Here is a 20790-nt window from a genome sequence, read left to right on the forward strand (position 1 = left end):
TTTATCAACAACATAAAATCCATCGCATTTCTACCTCTCTTCAGTTCCAAAGAGGAGTCAGATGCCGCCAGACCTGCTGAGTCTTTCCAGCAGCTTCTGTTTTTACTTCTGAGGAAGAATGTCTGCTTTTAGCAGAGAGATTCTTCTACTTCTCCATAGACGTCATTCATTAAGATACTTCCACCACAGGGCGCATTCACCTCACAGGTGGGCAAAAAGGTGCATTCCATTTTTATTGAGCTGTAAGCTTTAAGAATCCACTTGCTAAACTGGATCTGACTCAACCTTGTCACATGATAGGTAGAATCTGACAATTGGCGTCGCTGATCAAAACTGGTTTTTCAGGTCTGTTTGGATTGCTGCCATGTTGGAATGTAAAGTAAGATTGGCAAGTAAAAGCCTAGTGTATGTATACGCTGGAGGTGAAGAATCAGGTGAAGTTTGGACAGTGAGTACTCAGTGCCTGCCCAGCAAGCCCAATGTTGCTGCCTGTGGAGCTTTTTCTGGTTGTCCTGGGCTTCTGCATCCACAGCAGGGCAGGTAAGTTTCATCCCAACCACTCTTCTTGTTGTACCTGCTCGAGACTGTCATTAGGACAGGTCAAACAAGTCAATCATTTACGACAGCATTTTCATTATAACCCAATCTTTGTTGGTGGAAGGGAAGTTGACTATATTATTTGTATAATTGCAAGTAAAATTACAACTTACTGTAGTAACAAAAACAGAAAATGCTGGAAAAACTCAGCAGGTCTGGCAGCATCTGTGCAGAGAAACAGGGTTAACGTTTCGAGTCCGTGTGACCCTTCTTCAGAACTTACTGTAGTGTTTTATCAATTTCATTTCGTCCCTGGTGTTCTGTAGTTATTTCCTCTTGAGCAGCTCCTCTGAGTGAGAACACACGGAAAGCTAGCATTCCCTTCTCCGTGCCTGCAATGTAACAGGCTCTGGGCGCAGAACTGCAGAAAATACCTTACATTGTTTCCTTGTTTAGTTACATTCACGTGAAAGATAAATAAAAAAAGCAAAATGGGACGATTGAGGCAAATATTCCTGAGCCAAGGTTAATGCTGCACCATGATTAGGAATGATTCTCCTCAGCATTGTTTCCAGGGTCTGAATCCCACCTTTGTCTCTCAGTAATCAAAATAGATACAGTAATCAAGGCTACAATTTGCATTACCACACCCCGTGGCTTGTTTTAGTTTTATTGTTCAATATTTTAATTATTTCCTTCTCTGTATCTAGAAGTATTCCTAGACTTAGTTAAGCTAGGAACAAAATCCATTAACACTTCTATAATAAAAGCAAAAAACTGTGGATGCTGGAAATCCAAAACAAAAACAAAAATACCTGGAAAAACTCAGCAGGTCTGACAGCATCTGTGGAGAGGAATACAGTTAAAGTTTTGAGTCCGAATGACTCTTCATCAGAACCTTCTAGATTAATACTTCTAAATGTTTTTCAATTTCACCTTAGCTACTTCAGCAGCATTCATGGAGTATGTATGTTATCTATTCATTTTTGAGTATAATACTTCATAAATAATTATTAAATTTTATCTGCCACTGTTCCACTTACAATTTTCCTGATTCATTCCATTGCTGCCTCTTTAAATTCATCTCTCTTCCTTAGATTGATATTGTTTGCAAATCTGGACAGTTTTCATTCAGAGTCCAAATCAAAGACACCACTGAAAATCAGAAATAGTATGGGTCCCAGTCACCACAATCCTAAAAAAAAGTTTCTTCCCACACTTCAACCAATTTCTTGAATTCCATTATTTTAATTTCAGAATCCACATGTATACTGATGACACCCAGTTCTACCTCACCACTATCTTTTCCGCCCCACCACTGCCTTTTATTTTATTCATTCATGGGATGTGGGCTTCACTGGCTGGGCCAGCATTTATTGCCCATCCCTAGTTGCCCTTGAGAAGGTGGTGGTGAGCTGCCTTCTTGAACTGCTGCAGTCCATGTAGTGTAGGTACACCCACCGGGCTGTTAGGAATGGAGTTCCAGGATTTTGACCCAGCGACAATGAAGGAACAGCAATATATTTCCAAGTCAGGATGATGAGTGACTTGGAGGGGAACTTCTGGGTGGTGGTGTTCCCATCTATCTGCTGCCCTTGTCCTCCTAGGTCGTAGTGGTCGTGGGTTTGGAAGTTGCTGTCTAAGGATCCTTGGTGAATTCCTGTAGAGCATCTTGTAGATGGCGCATGCTGCTGCTACTGTGCGTCGGTGGTGGAGGGCGTGAATGTTTGTGGATGTGGTGCCAATCAAGCGGACTGCTTTGTCCTGGACGGTGTCCAGCTTCTTCAGTGTTATAGGAGCTGCACTCATCCAGACAAGTGGGGAGTATTCCATCAAATTCCTAACTTGTGCCTTGTAGATGGTGGGCAGGCTTTGGGGAGTCAGGAGGTGAGTTGCTCGTCCCACAATTCCTAGCCTCTGACCTGTTCTTGTAGCCACAGTATTTATATGGCTAGTCCAGTTCAATTTCTGGTCAGTGGTAACGCCCAGGATGTTGTTAGTGAGAGATTCAGTGATGGTAATGCCATTGAACATCAAGGGGCGATGGTTGGATTCTCTCTTGTTGGAGATGGTCATTGCCTGATACTTCTGTGGTGCGAATGTTACTTGCCACTTGTCAGCCTAAGCCTGGATATTGTCCAGGTCTTGCTGCATTTGAACATGAACTGCTTCAGTATCTGAAAAGTCATGAATGGTGCTGAGCATTGTGCAATCATCAGTGAACATCCCCACTTCTGACCTATAATGAAAGGAAGGTCATTGATGATGCAGCTGAAGATGGTTGGGCCTAGGACGCTACTCTGAGGAACTCCTGCAGTGATGTCCTGGTGCTGAGATGACTGACCTCCAACAACCACAACCATCTTCTTTTGTGCTAGGTATGACTCCAACCAGAGGAGAGTTTTCCCCCTGATTCCCATTGACTCCAGTTTTGCGAAGGCTCCTTGATGCCACACTCGGTCAAATGCAGCCTTGATGTCAAAGGCAGTCACTCTCACCTCATCTTGGGAGTTCAGCTCTTTTGTCCATGTTTGAACCAAGACTGTAATGAGGTCAGGAGCTGAGTGGCCCTGGAGGAACCCAAACTGGGCATCAGTGAGCAGGTTATTACTAAGCAAGTGCCGCTTGATAGCACTGTTGATGACCTTTTCCATTGCTTTACTGATGATGGAGAGTAGACTGATGGAGTGGTAATTGGCTGGGTTGGTTTTTCCTGCTTTTTGTGTACAGGACATACCTGGGCAATTTTCCACATAGCTGGGTAGATGCCAGTGCTGTAGCTGTACTGGAACAGCTTGGCTAGGGGCGCGGCAAGTTCCGGAGCACAAGTCTTCAGTACTATTTCGGGAATGTTGTTAGGGCTCATAGCCTTTGCAGTATCCAGTGCCGTCAGCCGTTTTTTGATATCACGTGGAGTGAATCGAATTGGCTGAAGACTGACATCTGGGACCTCCGGAGGAGGCCGAGATGGATCATCCACTCAGCACCTCTGGCTAAAGACTGTTGTGAATGCATCAGCCTTACCTTTTGCACTGCTGTACTGGGCTCCTCCATCACTGAGGATAGGGATATTTGTGCAGACACCTCCTCCAGTGAGTTGTTTAATTGTCCACCACCATTCACGACTGGATGTGGCAGAACTGCAGAGCTTAGATCTGATCCGTTGGTTGTAGGATCGATTAGCTCTGTCTATCACTTGCTGTTTATGCTGTTTGGCATGAAAGCAGTCCTGTTTTATAGCTTTATCAGGTTGATACCTCATTTTTAGGTATGCCTGGTGCTGCTCCTGGCATGCCCTCCTGCACTCTTCATTGAAACAGGGTTGATCCCCTGGCTTGATGATAATGGTAGAATGGGGGATATGCCAGGCCATAAGGTTACAGATTGTGTTTGAGTACAATTCCGCTGCTGCTGATGGCCCACAGTGCCTCATGGATGCCCAGTCTTGAGTTGCTAGATCTGTTCGAAATCTATCTTATTTAGTACGGTGGTAGTGCCACACAACACAATGGAGGATATCCTCAATGTGAAGGCAGGACTTCATTTCCACAATGACTGTGCAGAGGTCACTCCTACCGATACTGTCACAGACAGAAGCATCTGTGGCAGGCAGATTGGTGAGGATGAGGTCAAGTATGTTTTTCCCTCTTGCTGATTCCCTCACCACCTGCTGCAGACCCAGTATAGCAGCTATGTCATTTAGGACTCGGCCAGCTCGGTCAGTAGTGGTGCCTCCGAGCCACTCTTAGTGATGGACATTGAAGTCCTCCTCCCAGAGAACATTCTGCACCCTTACCACCCTCAGTGCTTCCTGCAAGTGATGTTCAACATGGGGGAGCACTGATTCATCAGCTGAGGGAGGGCGGTACGCGGTAATCAGCAGGAGGTTGCATTGCTCATGTTTGACCTGATGCCATGAGACTTCATGGGGTCCAGAGTCGATGTTGAGGACTCCCAGGGCAACTCCCTCCCGACTGTATACCATTGTGCTGCCACCTCTGCTGGGTCTGTCCTGCCGGTGGGACAGGACATACCCAGGGATGGTGATAGTGGTGTCTGGGACATTATCTATAAGGTATGATTCCGTAAGGATGACCATGTCAGACTGTTGCTTAACTAGTCTGTGAGACAGCTCTCCCAATTTTGGCACTAGCTCCCAGATGTTAGTAAGGAGGACTTTGCAGGGTGGTCAGGGCTGTGATTGCCATTGTTGTTTCCGGTGCCTAGGTCGATGCCTGGTGGTCCATCCAGTTTCATTCCTTTTTTGTGTCTTTGCAGCAGTTTGTTACAACTGAGTGGCTTGCTAGGTCATTTCAGAGGGAATTTAAGAGTCAACCACAGATTTCCTTCCCTAAAGGACATTAGTGAACCAGATGGGTTTTTATAACAATCAACAATGGCTCATGGTCATCATTGCACTTTTAATTCCAGATTTTTATTGAATTCAAATTCCACCCGGGTCTCCAGAGCATTACCCTGGGTCTCTGGATTACTAGTCCAGCGACAATACCACTAGGCCATCGCCTCTGATGTGTCATGCTGCTTGTCCAGCATCCAATGCTGGATGAGCAGAAATTTTCCCAAAAAGGATATTGGGAAGAATGAAACCATTGTCTGATCCTGAGCTGAGCTTGTGATCCCATAATCCTCTCCACCTTCAAGACCGACAATTTCCACCTCCGTAATATTGCCCATCTCTGACCCCACCGCAGTCCATCTGCTGCTGAAACCCTCACCTCTGATTCTGTTCCCTCCAGACTGAAATACTCCAAAACACCCCTTGCTAACAATCCACCTTCCACTTTCCCTAAGCTTGAGTTCAATGAAACTGCTGCCTGTATCCTAACTCAGGTCAAATCCTGCTCACCCTATGCTCACCAAACTACATTGGCCTGACAATGCTTCAAATTTAAAATTTTTGTCCTTATTTTCAAAACCTTTCATGGCATCACCTTGCACTGTCCCCCACCCCCCACTACTATTTCTGCAGCAACCTCCACACCCATATCTCTGTATGGTCCTTCTAATCTGGCTTCTTGTGCTTCCCTGATTTCCTTCATTGGTGACTGTGCCTTCAGCTGTTTAGTACTTAAGCTCTGGAATTTCCTCCCTAAACCTCTCTTGCCTCCCCACCTCTTTCTCCTTCTTTAAGTTGCTCCTTAAGACTTTTTGGTCACTTTCCTAGTATCTTCTTATGTGACACAATTTCAAATTTTGGCTAGTAACTCTTCTGTGAACTGCCTTGGGAAGTTTTACTATATTAAAGATACTATGTAAACCCAAATGGTGGTTGGTAAGATTAAGCAAAGTTTTCACATCAAACTTTGTGAAATTTTGGCAGTTTAGTTGAAGCATTCACGGTATACTTATGCCACTCCTTCAAAAAAATTAAAGAGATTGGATGGATGAGATTTTCCCTTCCTAAAGCTGTAGCTCCCCTAATAGAATATGATATTTTACAGTAAAATGCAGTGAAATCACTCCAGACATCACTGCTGTCCAAATATTTTGTGCAGCATGAAACTTGAGCACAAAGTCTAGGCAACGCTTCAGTGCATTAGTAAGGCTGCACTGCCAGAGTTTTTGGATGGGATGTTAAACCAAGGCCCTATCTGCCCTCTCAGGTGAACATAAAAGATCTCATGGCACAGCATCCTGGCAAATGTTTATCTCTCAACTAATGTCACAAAAATAGATTACCTGCATTATCTAATTGCTGTTTGTGGGATCTTGCTATCCACAAATTAGCTGCCACACTTCTAACATTGCAAAAGTGACTACACTTGAAATGTACTTCATTGATTGTAAGATACTTTGGGGTGTCTTGAAGCTGTGAAAAACACGACATATAAATGCACATTCTTTCTTTATTTCGTTGCCATCACTTGTGATTGGAACTTGCAAATCAATCATTAAAAACTGTGATTTTGCCCAGCATAATTTCTACCTGTATGGTTTGAAATATACCTAACTGATAAAATGTTAATTCCCACAGCAATTTTGGCATAGAACATGGGCTAGAGTGGTATGTCCACTGAGAGGATTTAATTCTATTTTTATTGATGATAAAGTTTTATTTCAAAATGCAGGAACATTTAGGGAACTTCAATTATTAATCAGTAATGGACTTTAGGACATTTGACAGGACAGTGACTGAAAATTGCAGAAATCATAATTCAAATCTCAATTTCCTTTTTGTTTTATTCCATTAGATGCATCCTCCAATCCTCCAGAAATGTCTAAACTTTCTGCCTATGAAATCACTATTCCTAAACCTGTATGGGGACGTCAGAAACGACATGTTGGCCAGGTACTTGAAATGCTGAATAACCTGTAAGAGGCTATTCAGTTTTGCAATTCACATAAATTCCTCATTGTCATTGTTCTATACCATTAAATATATGGCATAATAAAATGTGAAAAAAATTATGGCAATGCCAAGGAGTATCGTCAACAGTTGTATTTTACTTTCATAATGGAGATTTTTCTCAATTGCTGACTTTATTGATTCCATAAAATGATAAGAATACATAATGTATTTTATGCAATATTGATCTATTGTACACAGTAGAGCTTGAATAAATATTGACAATAAAACATTGTACACCAGTGAGAGCTTCAACATTGTAACAGAGGTCCGATGTATTACAACAATTAAAGGCATTCTGCATTGGAATATAATTGGGTTGAAGTGGTTGTAAAATATTCCTAGGCTGATCTTTCTAAATTAGAATGCTATAGATTATTTGCTTAATGTAGCAAATGTGGTCTGTTCCTTAATGACTCATTCCAAAACAAAGGGGGAAGAAATTCAACTTTGATGGAGGTTTAAGATGAGTGGTAGAGGATCAACAGTCCATAATATGTCTAATTTTCCTTCCCATTGAAGATCCCCTACCACAATACCAACTTGTAACCCCACATTCTAGAAATGTCGATGCATGCCTGGCATACTGTTTTACTAGCATTAGTGGAGGGGCACTTAAAATTTAAAACCACTCAATCGCAGCATGATCAACGACATTTCCACTGTCCAGGAATTCTGAATGTTTTAAAATTTTCTCTTCATCCAGCCAGCCTCCACTACTGCAGAAACTGAAGGCCTGCCGCAGCATTATTCCTCCCTCCCCTGCATCCCCCCAGTGAAGATGAAGTTCACCTCCCAAGTCTCAAATTTCCTCTTTCTGTTGATGTCGTCCCACTAGAGTTGATTTCTTCACAAGGGCAGCTTTTGAGCTCTTGCCTTTCTTCTTACCATATAATGCATATAAATACTAAAGTGGAGGTTTTCATACAAAAAAGAATATCAGAACACCAATATTAACTTAAATAATTAACCACCTCTGGCCTTGGCAAACAAGATGGAAGAGATAATCAACTTACACCACTCATTTTTTTCCAATTGGCTTTAGGCCTTTGAATTTTGCCACAGCCAAACTGCACTGTTCAAACAGTGGATGCCATACTCAGATTGTCCAGATGCCTGTTGAGACAGATGCTATGTCTTTAAGTATGTAAATAAGGGTGCCATTTTGCATGTAGGACCTTGAAAGTGAAATTCAGATGCAAATGGGCAGAGCCTGTAAATACACACACACACACACCAGCCATTGATCAGCCTAAACAGTGATCCTTAAAGAGAATGTTGGAGGCCACTCATTAACAATTCTTGTTTTTATGGGGAGCCTACCTCAGGAGAGGGAGGAACATTGCTGCATGAAGCCTGAGGTTCCTGAAGTGGTGGAGGATGGCCAAGTGAGGAGAAAATTTTAAAGCAGAGTTCCCAGGCAGAGCGAATATAATTGATTATTCTGCGATTGAATGGATTTAAATTTTAAATGCCCCTCCAGCAACAATAGTAAAACAGGATGCCAGGAATACACCAACATTTCCAGAAACAAGTGTTGCACGTCGATAATAAGGGAAATACATCATATGGTACTTTCCCATTATTAACATGTTGTTGATATTGTGATGAAACCTAAACTCACCTTCTTTAGGTAGGAGGTCTGGAACTCCGATTCCCAATGATCCTTAGACCTTGTGCGCATTCGCCCACTGGGAACTGGCCATGCATGCACAGTACTACTTTTTTACATTCTTCAGGTCAAGGACCAGCTCTGCGTGCCTGTACAGAAGAAAGAGGAATGGTGTGAAGAGGCAGGTCAAGTGACCTGATATGGAGTGCCAATATCTAGTAGGTGTCCCAGGGAGCAGGTCATGGAAGGGGGACAGGGAGAGGTCCCAAACCAGGGAGGTGGATAGGGAGAGGTCCCAAAAGGAAGTCTCAGGTAAGGGATAAAGACAGGGGACAGAAATAAGTCCTGATAAGCTAGTTAAAAGAAAGGAACAGAGAAATGGGCTCCAAATTAAAGAAAGAGCTGCAAGGAACAGACTTTAAGCAAAGTGGGCATGAGAGAAGGCCTGAACGTTCAAGAAGGCAGCCGAAGGTTGGTGACTCCGTGCTGTGGATCGTTGGGGCAAAGGTACCCCATTGGAATAGTGGTGTTCTGCTTGGCACGGCTGAAGATCTGAAATTGGAAGGTGATGTTTGACTGTACTCGGAGATCCAGGGGAAAAGAATCTCAGACTGAAACCCTATGAGGTGGGTCATTGTTAAACCCGTTCGAGTAGGAGCAACTTTGGAAGAGAAGTCCAAGGCGAGATCTTCAAAGGTGGAGATTGAAAACCCTTGTCTGGGTGGGTTGTTGAGAAATCCATGGAATTAGATTTGGTCGCATCTGTCATTATTGCGTAGTGTGGTGGGTTTTTAACCACACTTTGCCTATTAATTCACATGTACCTCATACCCTGAATGTTAGAGTATAAGATAGATATTGTAAATTGTTTTATCTTACTGAACTTGTAGAGTAAAGTTTATTTTTCTTTTCCAAACCTGTGGAATCTTGTGACTTTATTCATTTAGTAAGTGTCTTGAATCTCAAACTTTTTCAACTTTAAGCAAAATGTTATTGGTTCCTAACTGGATCTCCCCCCATGACCCAGGGTCTGGCCAAGGATCAGAACAATATACACCTACCCATATTTGGGTGGTTTTATTCTGTGCCCAGCATCACTTCTAGTGAAAATTTCACAAGTGCTAACAGGCCACAGGGAGGCAGTAAAGTGGCTCCACGACCAATTTTCTCTCCCTACCTTCTGGGTTTACACTGGGAAGCTCTAAGAAACGATTGAAATGTAGCTAGTCAGAATTTGGTCCCAAACCTAACATCATAAAAAGATTATTTTCAAAGCTTGAGGAAGGAGCTAGTTTGAAGCAAACATAGATTGCGTGATTTATTCAGTTAGTTCTATGGTAGTAGTCCTCTAGTTCTGGCAGTTTTATTGATCCAGGAAGTCCCGGTATCTGTTTTTGGGGATATTTAAGGAGCTCAGCTGTTCGAGTCTGACAATCAGTTTGGAAATTCCAAGTGATACTGTTCAGACTAGCACAGCTCCCACAATAGTAAAGGATGTAAGGTAAAGTGAAACAAAACTCATCTGTAAAAGAATAACAGCATTTTGACTGCAACCTTTTATTGTTTCCTTTCAAGCGACTAAGTAGAAGAAATTTTATTCTATGTATGTGTGCCATGCAGTACTATTACTTAGAATCATAGAATGGTTACAGCACAGAAAGGGTCTGGGCTGGTTCTCTGCTGGAGCAGGTTAGCTAATCCCATTACCTATCCCTTTTCCAACAGCTCTGTTTTTTTGTTTTTTCTTCCAAGTTCCTTTTGAAAGCCATGATTGAATCTGTCTCCACTACACTTGTGGGCAGTGCATTCCAGATCCTAACCACTCATGGCATACCAAATGTTTTCCTCACATCGCTGTTGGTTCTTCTGTCAATCACCTTAAATCTGTGGCCTCTGGTTCTCAACCTTCCACAAATGGGAGCAGTTTCTCTCTATCTGCTCTGTCCATATCCTTTATGATTTTGAGCACCTTTATTGAACCTCCTCCCAACCATCTCCTCTAAGGAGAACCCCAACTTCTTCAATTTATCAACGTAAACCATTCTGGTAGAACTTTTCTGCACCCTCATGTCCTTCCTAAAATGGGGTGCCCAGAATTGGACACAATACTCCGATTGAGGCCAAACCAATGCTTTGTAAAGGTTCATCATAATTTACTTGCTTTTATACTCTCTCGCTGGGACTTTTTTTGCACCCGCCCACCACCTCGATCTTCCGGTCCCGCCGCAAATCAATGGAGTTATGGCTGGGGCGCCACCTCGCCCGTGGCGGATCCCGCCCGGGACAGGGCCGGGAAATCCCAGCCATTATCTCTGTTTATAAATCCCAACATACCTTTTTAACCATTTTCTCAACCTATCCTGCCACTTTCAACAATTTGTACTTATATACCCACAGGCCTCTCTGTTCCTGCATCCCCTTTAGAATGGTACCCTTTGTTTTATATTATCTCTCCTCCTTCTTCTTACCAAAATGTATCACTTCACACTATTTAAAGAACTAACATCTGTTTCAGGCAAGCACCTGGACAATCTGAGATAATATGACTTTCCACCATCTCCATCTATGGCTTCTTGAAATTTATCACTGTCCACTTCACAGTTTACATAACAGTTCCAAGTTTTGTGTTATCAGCAAATTTCAAAATTGTATCGTCTACCCCCATGTCTGGGTTATTAATATATATCAAGAAAAGCAGTAGCTCAAGGAAACCCCACCATGTACCTTCTTCAGTCCAAAAAACAACTGTTTACCACTACTCTTTGTTTCCTGTCGCTCTGTCAACTTTGTATCCATGCTGCCACGTTCCCTTTTATTTCACAGCCTTCAACTTTTCTGGCAAGCATATTATGTAGCATTTTATCAGACATGTTTTGGAAATCCATGTACACCACCTCAATCGCATTACCTTCATCAACAGGGCCGGGAAATCCCAGCCATTATCTCTGTTTATAAATCCCAACATACCTTTTTAACCATTTTCTCAACCTATCCTGCCACTTTCAACAATTTCTGTGTTACCTCATCAAATAAGTTAGTTAAACACAATTTGTCTTTAATAAATCCATGCCGTCTTTTCATAATTATTCTGCATTTGTCCAAGCGAATGTTTATTTTGTCCCCGATCATCATTTCTAAAAGCTTTCCGTGACATTAAATGGACTGGCTCGTTGTTGCTGGGTTTATCATTACGTCCTTTTTTGAACAAGGGTGTAATATTTGCAGTTCTCTAGCACCGACCCTGTCTAAGGAGAATTGGAAGATTATGGCCAATATCTCCACAATTTCCACTCTTACTTTCCTCGAATGCCTCCTCTCCGGTCCTGGTGACTTATTAACGTTTAAGTACAGCCAGCATTTCCAATATCTCCTCTTTATCAATTTTTGGTTCATTCAGTATCTAATTAATTACATGCTCAGCTTTTATTCAAATAAATTTACTTATGAGTTTAAAGCTAAAATTTGGCCTGATATTATGATGTCCATCCGAGGTGGGTGGGAGATCTAATGGAGGCATTGGATAATTTGTTTTCTGAAATAATGGGATGATTTGTGTATTTCTGTTTGTGAATGTTACTGAAAGTCTACCTAAATATTAAAGCTATTGAAGATAATCTTAAATGCCTGGGAAATTGGAACTCACCTAAGATACAGGAGCCAAAAGATCTAGGGTAAAACATGTGGAAAAGACCCAAAAACAATACAAATCTCACTGACATAAAGATCTGATTAAGCCAGAATTTCTTCCAATTCAACACCTGAAAAATGAAAACAACCATGTGCAGCCCTAACGAACAACCCTATTTCATTGTTACAAAGTCTATTCCATTTCCAGCTTCTCAGTTCAATCCAGAGCCAAATTTAATGTCCATCACCAAAATCACTTAACTCTGTCTCGCAACATTTGCCTGCCTCTGCCCTTATTTCAGCCATTGAGACCCTTATCCATGCTTTTATCACTGCAAGCTTGATTTTCTTTTTCAATGTTCATCTTATTGGACTCCCATCCACCACCTTCAATAAACTAACTTAGCTAAACTCTCCTACCTCTATCCTATTTCATAACAAGACCCATTCTTCCATCATCCCTGTCCTCGTTGACCTTCTTAGTTCCCTATATCCCAATGGATTAATTTTAAAATTATTGTCCTCATCTATGAATCCCTTCCCAGCCTTTTACCCACTTTACTTCTGCAGCTTCCTCCAGTCTCACATCTCCTCCAGTGTACATTCTGTGCATGGCCCTCTCCATCTGCTTCATTATTGGACCTTAGTTATCTCTAGCCTACTTTCTGGTGCTCCTTCCCTAAGCACTTACTCCACTTTCTCTTTGTCATTAAACACTTACTTAAAATCAATCTTTTCTAACACGCCTTTGGTCACATCTCTGAACTTTCCACCGAGGTTTGATGTTCTATGCAAAGTGTCTTTGGGCTTGTTGAGTGACATTTTACCAGCCCTCCGGTGGCAGGCTTGGGGGCAGATGGGGGGTAAAATGCCAGTGAGCCTTGTAGGGAGGGCTTCCCAATACATTCCTGCATGAACTCAGACCTGCATATGTTCCTGATGTCAAGACAAACACATTACTGGCAAAATCCCAACCATCGTCTTTCTATTTTAAAAGTTCTATAGAAATCCAAGTTTTTCTATTAAGATAATACAGAGCTAATAAATTAGACAAAACCGAATCAGTCTTTTGTAACCTATATTAAGATTGAAATTTATTTTTATTGTTATTACTGCAGGGAGAATGGATGGATCAAATGTCTTATTCAATTAATTTGGAAGGTGAAGTGTATATGCTAAAACTGGAAAGGAACAAGTAAGTTTTTTTTTATTCTTTCACAGGATATGGGCATCACTGGCTAGGCCAGAATTTGTTGCCCATCCCTAATTGCCCTTGACAAGGTGGTGGTGAGCTGCCTTCTCGAACTGCTGCAGTCCATATGGTGTAGGTACACGCACAGCGCTGCTAGAAGGGAGTTCCAGAATTTTGATCCAGCAGCAGTGAAGGAACAACGATAAAGTTCCACGTCAAGATGGTGTATGAGCTGGAGAGGAACTTGCAGGTGGTGGTATTCCAATGCAGCTGCTACCCTTGCCCTTCTAGGTTTTAGGGGTTGCAGAATTGGAAGGTGCTGTTGAAGGAACCTTCATGAGTTGTTGCAGTGCATCTTGGTGGATGGGGTGCCGATCAAGAGGGCTGCTTTGTCCTGGATGGTGTCAAGCTTCTTGAGTGTTGCTGGAGCTGCACTCATCCAGGCAAGCGGCGAGAATTCCATCACAATCCTGACTTGTGCCTTGTAGATTGTGGGCAGGTGTTGACAAGTCAGGAGGCGTATTACTCACCTCAGATTTCCTATTGCCTTGAATGTTGTCCAGGTCTTGAGCAACCGACTGTTTTAGTATTTGAGAAGTTGCAAATGTTACTGAACATCGTGCAATCATCAATGATGATCCCCATTTCTGACCTTATGATGGTGGGAAGGTCTTTCATGAAGCAGCTGAAGATGGTTGGCCCTAGGACACTATCCTGAGGAACTCCTGCAGTGATGTCCTAGCACTCTTCATTGAATCAGGGTCGATCCATCGGCCTGATGGTAATGGTAGAGTGAGGGATATGCCGGACCATGATTGTGGTTGAATACAATTCTGCTGCTTCTGATGGCCCACAGCACCTCATGGATGTTCAGATTTGAGCTGCCATATCTGTTCTGAATCTCTCCCGTTTAGCATGGTGGTAGTACTACTCAATACAATGGAGGGGATGCTGAGTGTGAAGATTGGACTTCATCTTCACAAGGACTGCGTGGTGGTCACTCCAACCTATACTTTCATGAACAGATGCATCTGCAACAGGTAGAGGACAAGATATAGTAGGTTTTCCTTCTTGCTGGTTCACCTGCCACAGGCCCAATCTGGTAGATATCTCCTTCAGAACTTGGCCGGATTGGTTAGTAGTAGTGCTACTGAGTCACTCTTGTTGATGGATATTGAAGTCTTCCACCCAGAGTACATGCCGTGCCTTTGCCACACTCCGTGCGTCCTCCAAGCGGTGTGATTCATCAGCTAAGGGAGGGCAGTAGGTGGTAATCAGTAGGATGTCCATATTTGACCTGATGCCATGAGCATTCATGTGGTCCGGAGTCAATGTTGAGGACTCGCAGGGCAACTCCCTCCCAAATGTATACCACTTCTGCTAGGTTGGTCCTGCTGGTGGGACAGGACATATCCAGGGATGGTGATGGTGGTGCCTGGGACATTGACTGTAAGGTATCATTTGGTGAGTATTACTATGTTGCATGATTAGTCTGTAGAATATCTCTCACAATTTTGGCTCATGCCCCCAGATGTAAGTAAAGGGGACTTTGCAGGATCAACAGGTGCCTAAGTTGATGCCAGGTGGTCTGTCCAGTTTTATTCCTTTTTTGACTTTTCTGTAACTGAATGGTTTGCTAGGCCATTAAAGAAGCCAGTTAAAAGTCAACCTATTTCTGAGAGTCTGGAGTCACCTGTAGGCCAGATCAGGTAAGGACAGTAAATTTCTTTCCCTAAACGGCATAAGTGAACCAGATGGGTTTTTACAACAATTCAATAATTTCATTACTGAGACTAACTTTAATTCGATTTTTTTTTTTACAATGATTAATTGAATTTAAATTCCACCAGGTGCTGTAGTAGAATCTGAGCCCAGGTTCCCAGGGCATTAGCCAGGGCCTCTGGATTACTAGCCCAGTGGCATTATCACTACACTACCTTTTGCACATGACAGGAACTTATGATCAGCACTGAGATGAACAGTTAACCTGTTTTGTTGGCATGAATTAAAGAAGCACTGATGACCAGAAACACTGGAAAAGCTCAGGGCTTTTGAATGTCCAGCATGGACAGATGGAGCTTCAGTTTAGTTCTTCCTCTAAAAGAATGGGCCGTAACCACCGAGCTCCACAGCGTCGGATTTGGGGTTACCCCAAAGATGCGCTGGGGAATCCCTCTCGGAAGTTCCCAGGTAAGGGTTTGCACGGCAATTACCCAGAAGTGCATGCTTCCTCTGGACAATTGCCCTGGAAACCATCCAAAAACGTGGTTTAAATCGCAAACTTTGGATGGTTCCGCCACAGTTACACCAATAATTACTCAGAAAAAGTTAGAAGAATTAAAACCTCTATGTAACTATTGAAAAGACCCAGGCCGACCCCATGGGACTCCCCCAGCAACCCCACAGCTCCTCCCACACTCCCCGAGCCCTCCACCCCTGACAGCCCCAGCCAACACCACCCACTGATCTCCCAACACCCACCCGCAACCCTCCCAAAACTACTCTGCTTACCTCCCCAACCCCCCCACACCCCCGATCTCTGACACCCCCACCCCCCGATCTCCAATCCCCCATCCCAACCCCCCGACTTACAACCGCCCCCACCCGCGACCTCCAAATCCCCAGCTCTGACCTCCGACACCTGCACCCCTCCTACTATAGTGTCATAAAAAAGGGGCATGGCCTCCTTGAATCCGCCAGAGCTACACTTCCCCGGGGCCTGCACGGAGTCTTTCAATGCAGGCTCCAAGCAGCTCTGGCAATGGGAAGGGTCAGCATAATTTACAAGGGCAAGTAAGCAGGCATTTATTTCTTCTAATTCCTAAGGGCCAACACTTTCCAATGCTAGTTGGAAGTTACGGCACTGGAGGGCTGCTGTTAAAATGTGCTGGGGTTCAAAGCTGTTCCCTCTCCTTCACTACAGCAAGATAGACCAAGGAGATCTGGAGTAGTAGAGGTTTTTGAGCTGCATTGTGTACTGCAGGACTGGAATTACCAAGTGCCTTACCAGTTTAAAAAAGCACAGTCATTGTGTGGTGAGTAGAGTCACTGCCATCAGAAGAGGAGGACAGGAAATTGTGAGAAAACAAACATCACTGTTACAGTCGGTGTTTGTTTCCTCACTGCTTAGACATTCAGCCGAATATATACTGTAGTCACCGTCCAATTGATTCATTGTAATGAGATAAAGTTAACCGCCTTTAAATACTTTTTTGAAATATAAGAGCTAATTTTACAACACCACATTCTCATGGAGCCTTTCGTGCTGACAGGGTCTATTGGGTTTTTGGACATGCAATTGCAGGCTTTCTGTCCATTTAACATACAAAATATTGGGTTGAGTGTAATTTCATAAAATTACCTTAAATTACTTCTAAAACATTAGTATAGTAGGACAGACTGAAGTATTGTGCAAACATTTTCCCTTATTATAACACAAAAATAACTTAGTTTGTGCCCTGAGGACAATTCATCATCTCCACCTGATTGAAACACAGAAGAATGCAGCCAAAAGAATGTGCTTGTGTGTTTTTAAAGTCTAAGAGGCAGATGATAATTCTAGCCCTGTGACACACAGTATGGTTCAAAGGACTCTACTGTTCTATATCCTCTTTCCCTAAGGGCTGAATCGTCCATGCCCACTGTTGTCAGGCATACTCCGCAGTGTGAGCAGACAGTATGGCAAGAAGGCCAAAAGTCAGTTTTGCAACATCATGAAACCAGTTTGCGATCGTCCACTCAGCCATGAGGCTGCTCTAAAGCTAGGTCTCACTGAGGTGTGTGTCTCTGCACTGATGGAGGGTGTGGGTGAGCGCTATGACTGGTCATCAAGGAGGGTTTCAGCGGATTCCTTTTCTGAGCTTCCCTCGGGGTTTGATTGGAGGCCATGGGTCATGGACTCTCTTGGCAGTTTCCCAGGTGTGCCTGTGAAAGCAAGGAGAGATAATTAGTGCATCTCAGTGGCCTGTGAAACAGGACACATCAGTCACAGAATGGTTGTCGGATGGATGTTGCACTGCTGAATCCTCGCTTGGTAGAGCAATGCCAACCTCACCGTCAGCACAGGAATGGTCCAGATCTTCACCGGCCAGCTGGATGGCTCTGTTTTCCAAGGCTCTGAGGACCTTGATTTCAGGCATTCCTTCACCAGTCTGTGACCTCTCCCTTCTGTTGTGTGCCAGCTTATCTTGCATGAATAGAGATGGAGAGAATGTAAGCAGGATGCCTGCCAGGCCAGATGATAAGTATGCCTGGCATGTGTGGGTGGTGAGTGGTCCAAAGGACGGGATGAGGCCAGTGAAGGTGTGTGTGAGAGAGTGAATGGTGATGTCCCTTGAATTGGCAGTGAGTGAGTGAGATCCCTGTGGATGTGTGATGGTTTGTGAGTGTGCGAGTTGAGAGTGATGAGAAGAATGACTTACCCTGGAGGAACAGAGGAGATCATTCATCCTCTTGCAGCACTAGGTGGCTGTCCTCTTTTGCAGGGCATTGGCACTGACCACCGCTGCCACTGCCTCCCAAACCAGGTTAGTGATGTTGCTGCCCATCCTGCGACCAGAGCGGGGGCTAGAGAACATCACGGCAGGCCTCCACTGCATCCACAAGGCGCTCGAGGGATGTGTCATTGAACCTGGGGGCTGAAGATTTCTTGCCTTCTGTACAGCTGTGCGAATGAGAGCCTGCCCGCCATGGAAACTGCGTGTTTCCCAGGAATGCATAATTAATATGTCAGGTTTGGGATGATATGGCGTGAAAAGCTGCCATTGCGGCCTGCGGGTAAAACGTCATATCTCCCACCCGCTTCTGTGCTTAGTGCAAATCTGGGACGATTACGCCCAAAGTTTTCAAGGGCAGGAGAGGGAACAGTATTAAATCCCAGCATTATAAATATCCCGTAGTCATTTGGGCTACAAATAGAGGCTTAGAGACAAGGGTCAGAATTTTAGCAGCCCTGTGGAGACAGGCTTATGCAGAAAAGCTAGTAAAATGGCATCGAGAAGGCAGCAAGTGGGAAACCCAATGTCTTCTTGCTGTCATGGCATATTATCAGAGGCAGGCAGCCAATTATTTCAATTGTGGTTGATAAATGGCCGGTTTCCACCCCTGACAACACTTCACTGGCATTAGGATGAACCTCCATTGAATGGAGACACCGCCAGGTACAGTGAATTGACTTTCCCGTGGGTTACCAGAGAGGGTTTTCTTTATGGCCTCTCCATGGTCCACAGAGGGGCCCCGTAGCAGCAATGGTTGCCCCCACAGCTCTGTGCCGATGCTGGAGGGTTCATCCCTTGGATTGCTGGGCCTGGTTGTCTGGCTCTGGTACATTAAAAATATACTTACCTGCCCTTTGAGGGTGGCTCAACATGGAGGAACCCTGTTCTACTCCCTGCAGCCTCAGCAGAGGTTAGGCCATCTCTATCAGTGGCACTTCTGAGGCTGCTCAGCTATCGGCCCTCTGATTGGGCCAGCAGCTCTGAGAAGCGGATCGCCATCCTTAGTCCTGGAGGTGGGAATCCCTACCTTCAGCTTTCCCTTTCACAGTTTTTGTGCGACAGGGACATATAATGGGAATTTAGATATGCTTTACGCTTCTGCTTTGTTTCAGATTTTCAAGTATTTGCAGTATATTGTTTTACTTGTGGTTATTAACCTCATCATTGATTATTCAACCTTGCTGTATGTAACACAACAATGACTGTACTTCAAAAGTAATTTGTTGGTTTTGAAATGTATTGGGACATCCTTATAAGACAAATGCTAGCACTTAAACAGAAATTCTTTCCTCCTTAGCGTACCATTTACTCAGTATGGCATCAGTCAAGTCGTAAGATAATATTAATTAGTGCAACAGTATATAAATTTTATTTTACAGGAATCTGCTTGCTAAGGATTTTGTACAATATACATATGACAAAGAAGGCAAAATGAAGGCATCTAAACCCAAGATTCGGGTAAGTGCACAGCAATTGGCAGTTAGCTCTCTATTCTCAGCACATAGGACACTGTGAGGCTTATCACAGCCCCCAGAGACATTCATATATATTTATCCATGCATGCGTTATCAGTCTGTGGGTGAAATATTGTTGAGACGTCAGGGGTTTCGCCTGCCAACAGGTGAGCCAGCGAGAAACCCGGCTGCCTCTTTTTGGTATGGCCCACTGAACCATAAACCAATTAGGTAGTGGCAAAGCCAGCAGCAGGCCTTCCCCTGGACTCAAGACCTCAGGGCAGAAGTCTCGCCCACTGAAATCTGCCAGCCAATCAGAGGCCAGCAGCTCTTGTGCTCAGCAATGCCACTTGGGAGGCCATGGCTGCTGCTGGAAGGACAGGCAGTGGAGTCCCAGGATCGCTGTAAGTATTGTTGGGCAGTGGAGTGTTTCACAGCATGTGGATCCTGGGGAGAGGGGTGCAGGGGGGTCAGCAGCAAGAGCAGAGGGCTGGCTCTCAGTGCCCCTCCCCACCCCGCTTCCTGATGTCCTGTCCCTTGATCAGGCACTGAGTGCTTTTGATCGAGGGAACCCTCCAAGAGGTGACAAGCTGGCTGCATGGTTTTAGTGGATGAGCATGCTACATGGTGACAGCCCTTCCTCCAACTGGGTTAATACCAGTGGTGGTGGGGTGAGGCCTTTAAGTGGTCATTAATTGGCCACTTAAGGGTCTCAATAGGTGGTGGGATGGGAAGGTCGACCAAGGACATTCCCACCAAGAAATAATTCTGGCGGAGGCGGGGTTGGTGGCAGGATTCCAGTAGGCCACCATTCCACCTAATTACATGCACTTCCTGCCCCCAAACTAGCCACCAGCAAGAGCAGAAGATTCTGCCCTGTATGACCGCATGGCAAGTAAATTCATTGTGTTCATTGAACATATGCAGTCTTTCAGAAAGATTGTATTCATTATTGCCAAATTCAAAGTTTGGCATTTTTCAGGTTACATACAAAAGAGGAGCAGGAGTGGGCCACTTGGCTTCTCGAGCCTGCTCTGCCATTAAATAAGATCACAGCTGATCTGATTGTACCTGATCAACCCCACATTCCTGCCAACCCCCAATAACCTTTCACCCCTTGTTAATCAAGAATCTATCTAGCTCTTAAAGACTCTGCTTCCACCTCCATTTGAGAAAGAGAGTTCCAAAGACTCACTTCACTCTGAAAGAAAAAAATTCTCCTCATCTCTATTTTAAATGAGCAACACCTTATTTTTAAAAAGTGACCCCTTGTTCTAGCTTCTCCCACAATAAGAAACATGTAGATTGGGCTTTAAACTAATTAGTGGGGGGAAGGTTCAATAGAAGGAAAGTTTAGAAGAGTAGTGAAGAGGCGAATGATAATCAAAGTGTGACAGGAAGGGGCAGAAAATATAAGCAGAGGGGTGCAGCAGAAATTAGAACCAGAATGAATAATAATGGTAAAAAGTTAAAGCTTAAGGCTCTTTATCTGAATGCACACAGCA

At 43.9% G+C, this 20790-nt stretch overlaps 1 protein-coding gene across 2 annotated transcripts in view; it reads left to right on the plus strand.

Moving 5' to 3' along the window:
* The first annotated feature begins 395 nt into the window (after positions 1-395).
* The window catches only part of adam9b (ADAM metallopeptidase domain 9b), a 77039-nt gene continuing 56644 nt past the window's right edge, over positions 396-20790 (plus strand). For both annotated transcript variants that reach the window (XM_078565263.1, XM_078565264.1), the window contains exons 1-4: positions 396-540; positions 6750-6847; positions 13262-13338; positions 19211-19289. In XM_078565263.1, the coding sequence (XP_078421389.1) occupies positions 480-540; positions 6750-6847; positions 13262-13338; positions 19211-19289 (315 nt within the window). In that variant the 5' untranslated portion in view covers positions 396-479. The remainder of the gene's footprint in view (positions 541-6749; positions 6848-13261; positions 13339-19210; positions 19290-20790) is intronic.

The sequence above is a fragment of the Cetorhinus maximus genome, chromosome 20, assembly GCF_964194155.1.
Source record: "Cetorhinus maximus chromosome 20, sCetMax3.hap1.1, whole genome shotgun sequence".
NCBI lineage: Eukaryota > Metazoa > Chordata > Chondrichthyes > Lamniformes > Cetorhinidae > Cetorhinus > Cetorhinus maximus.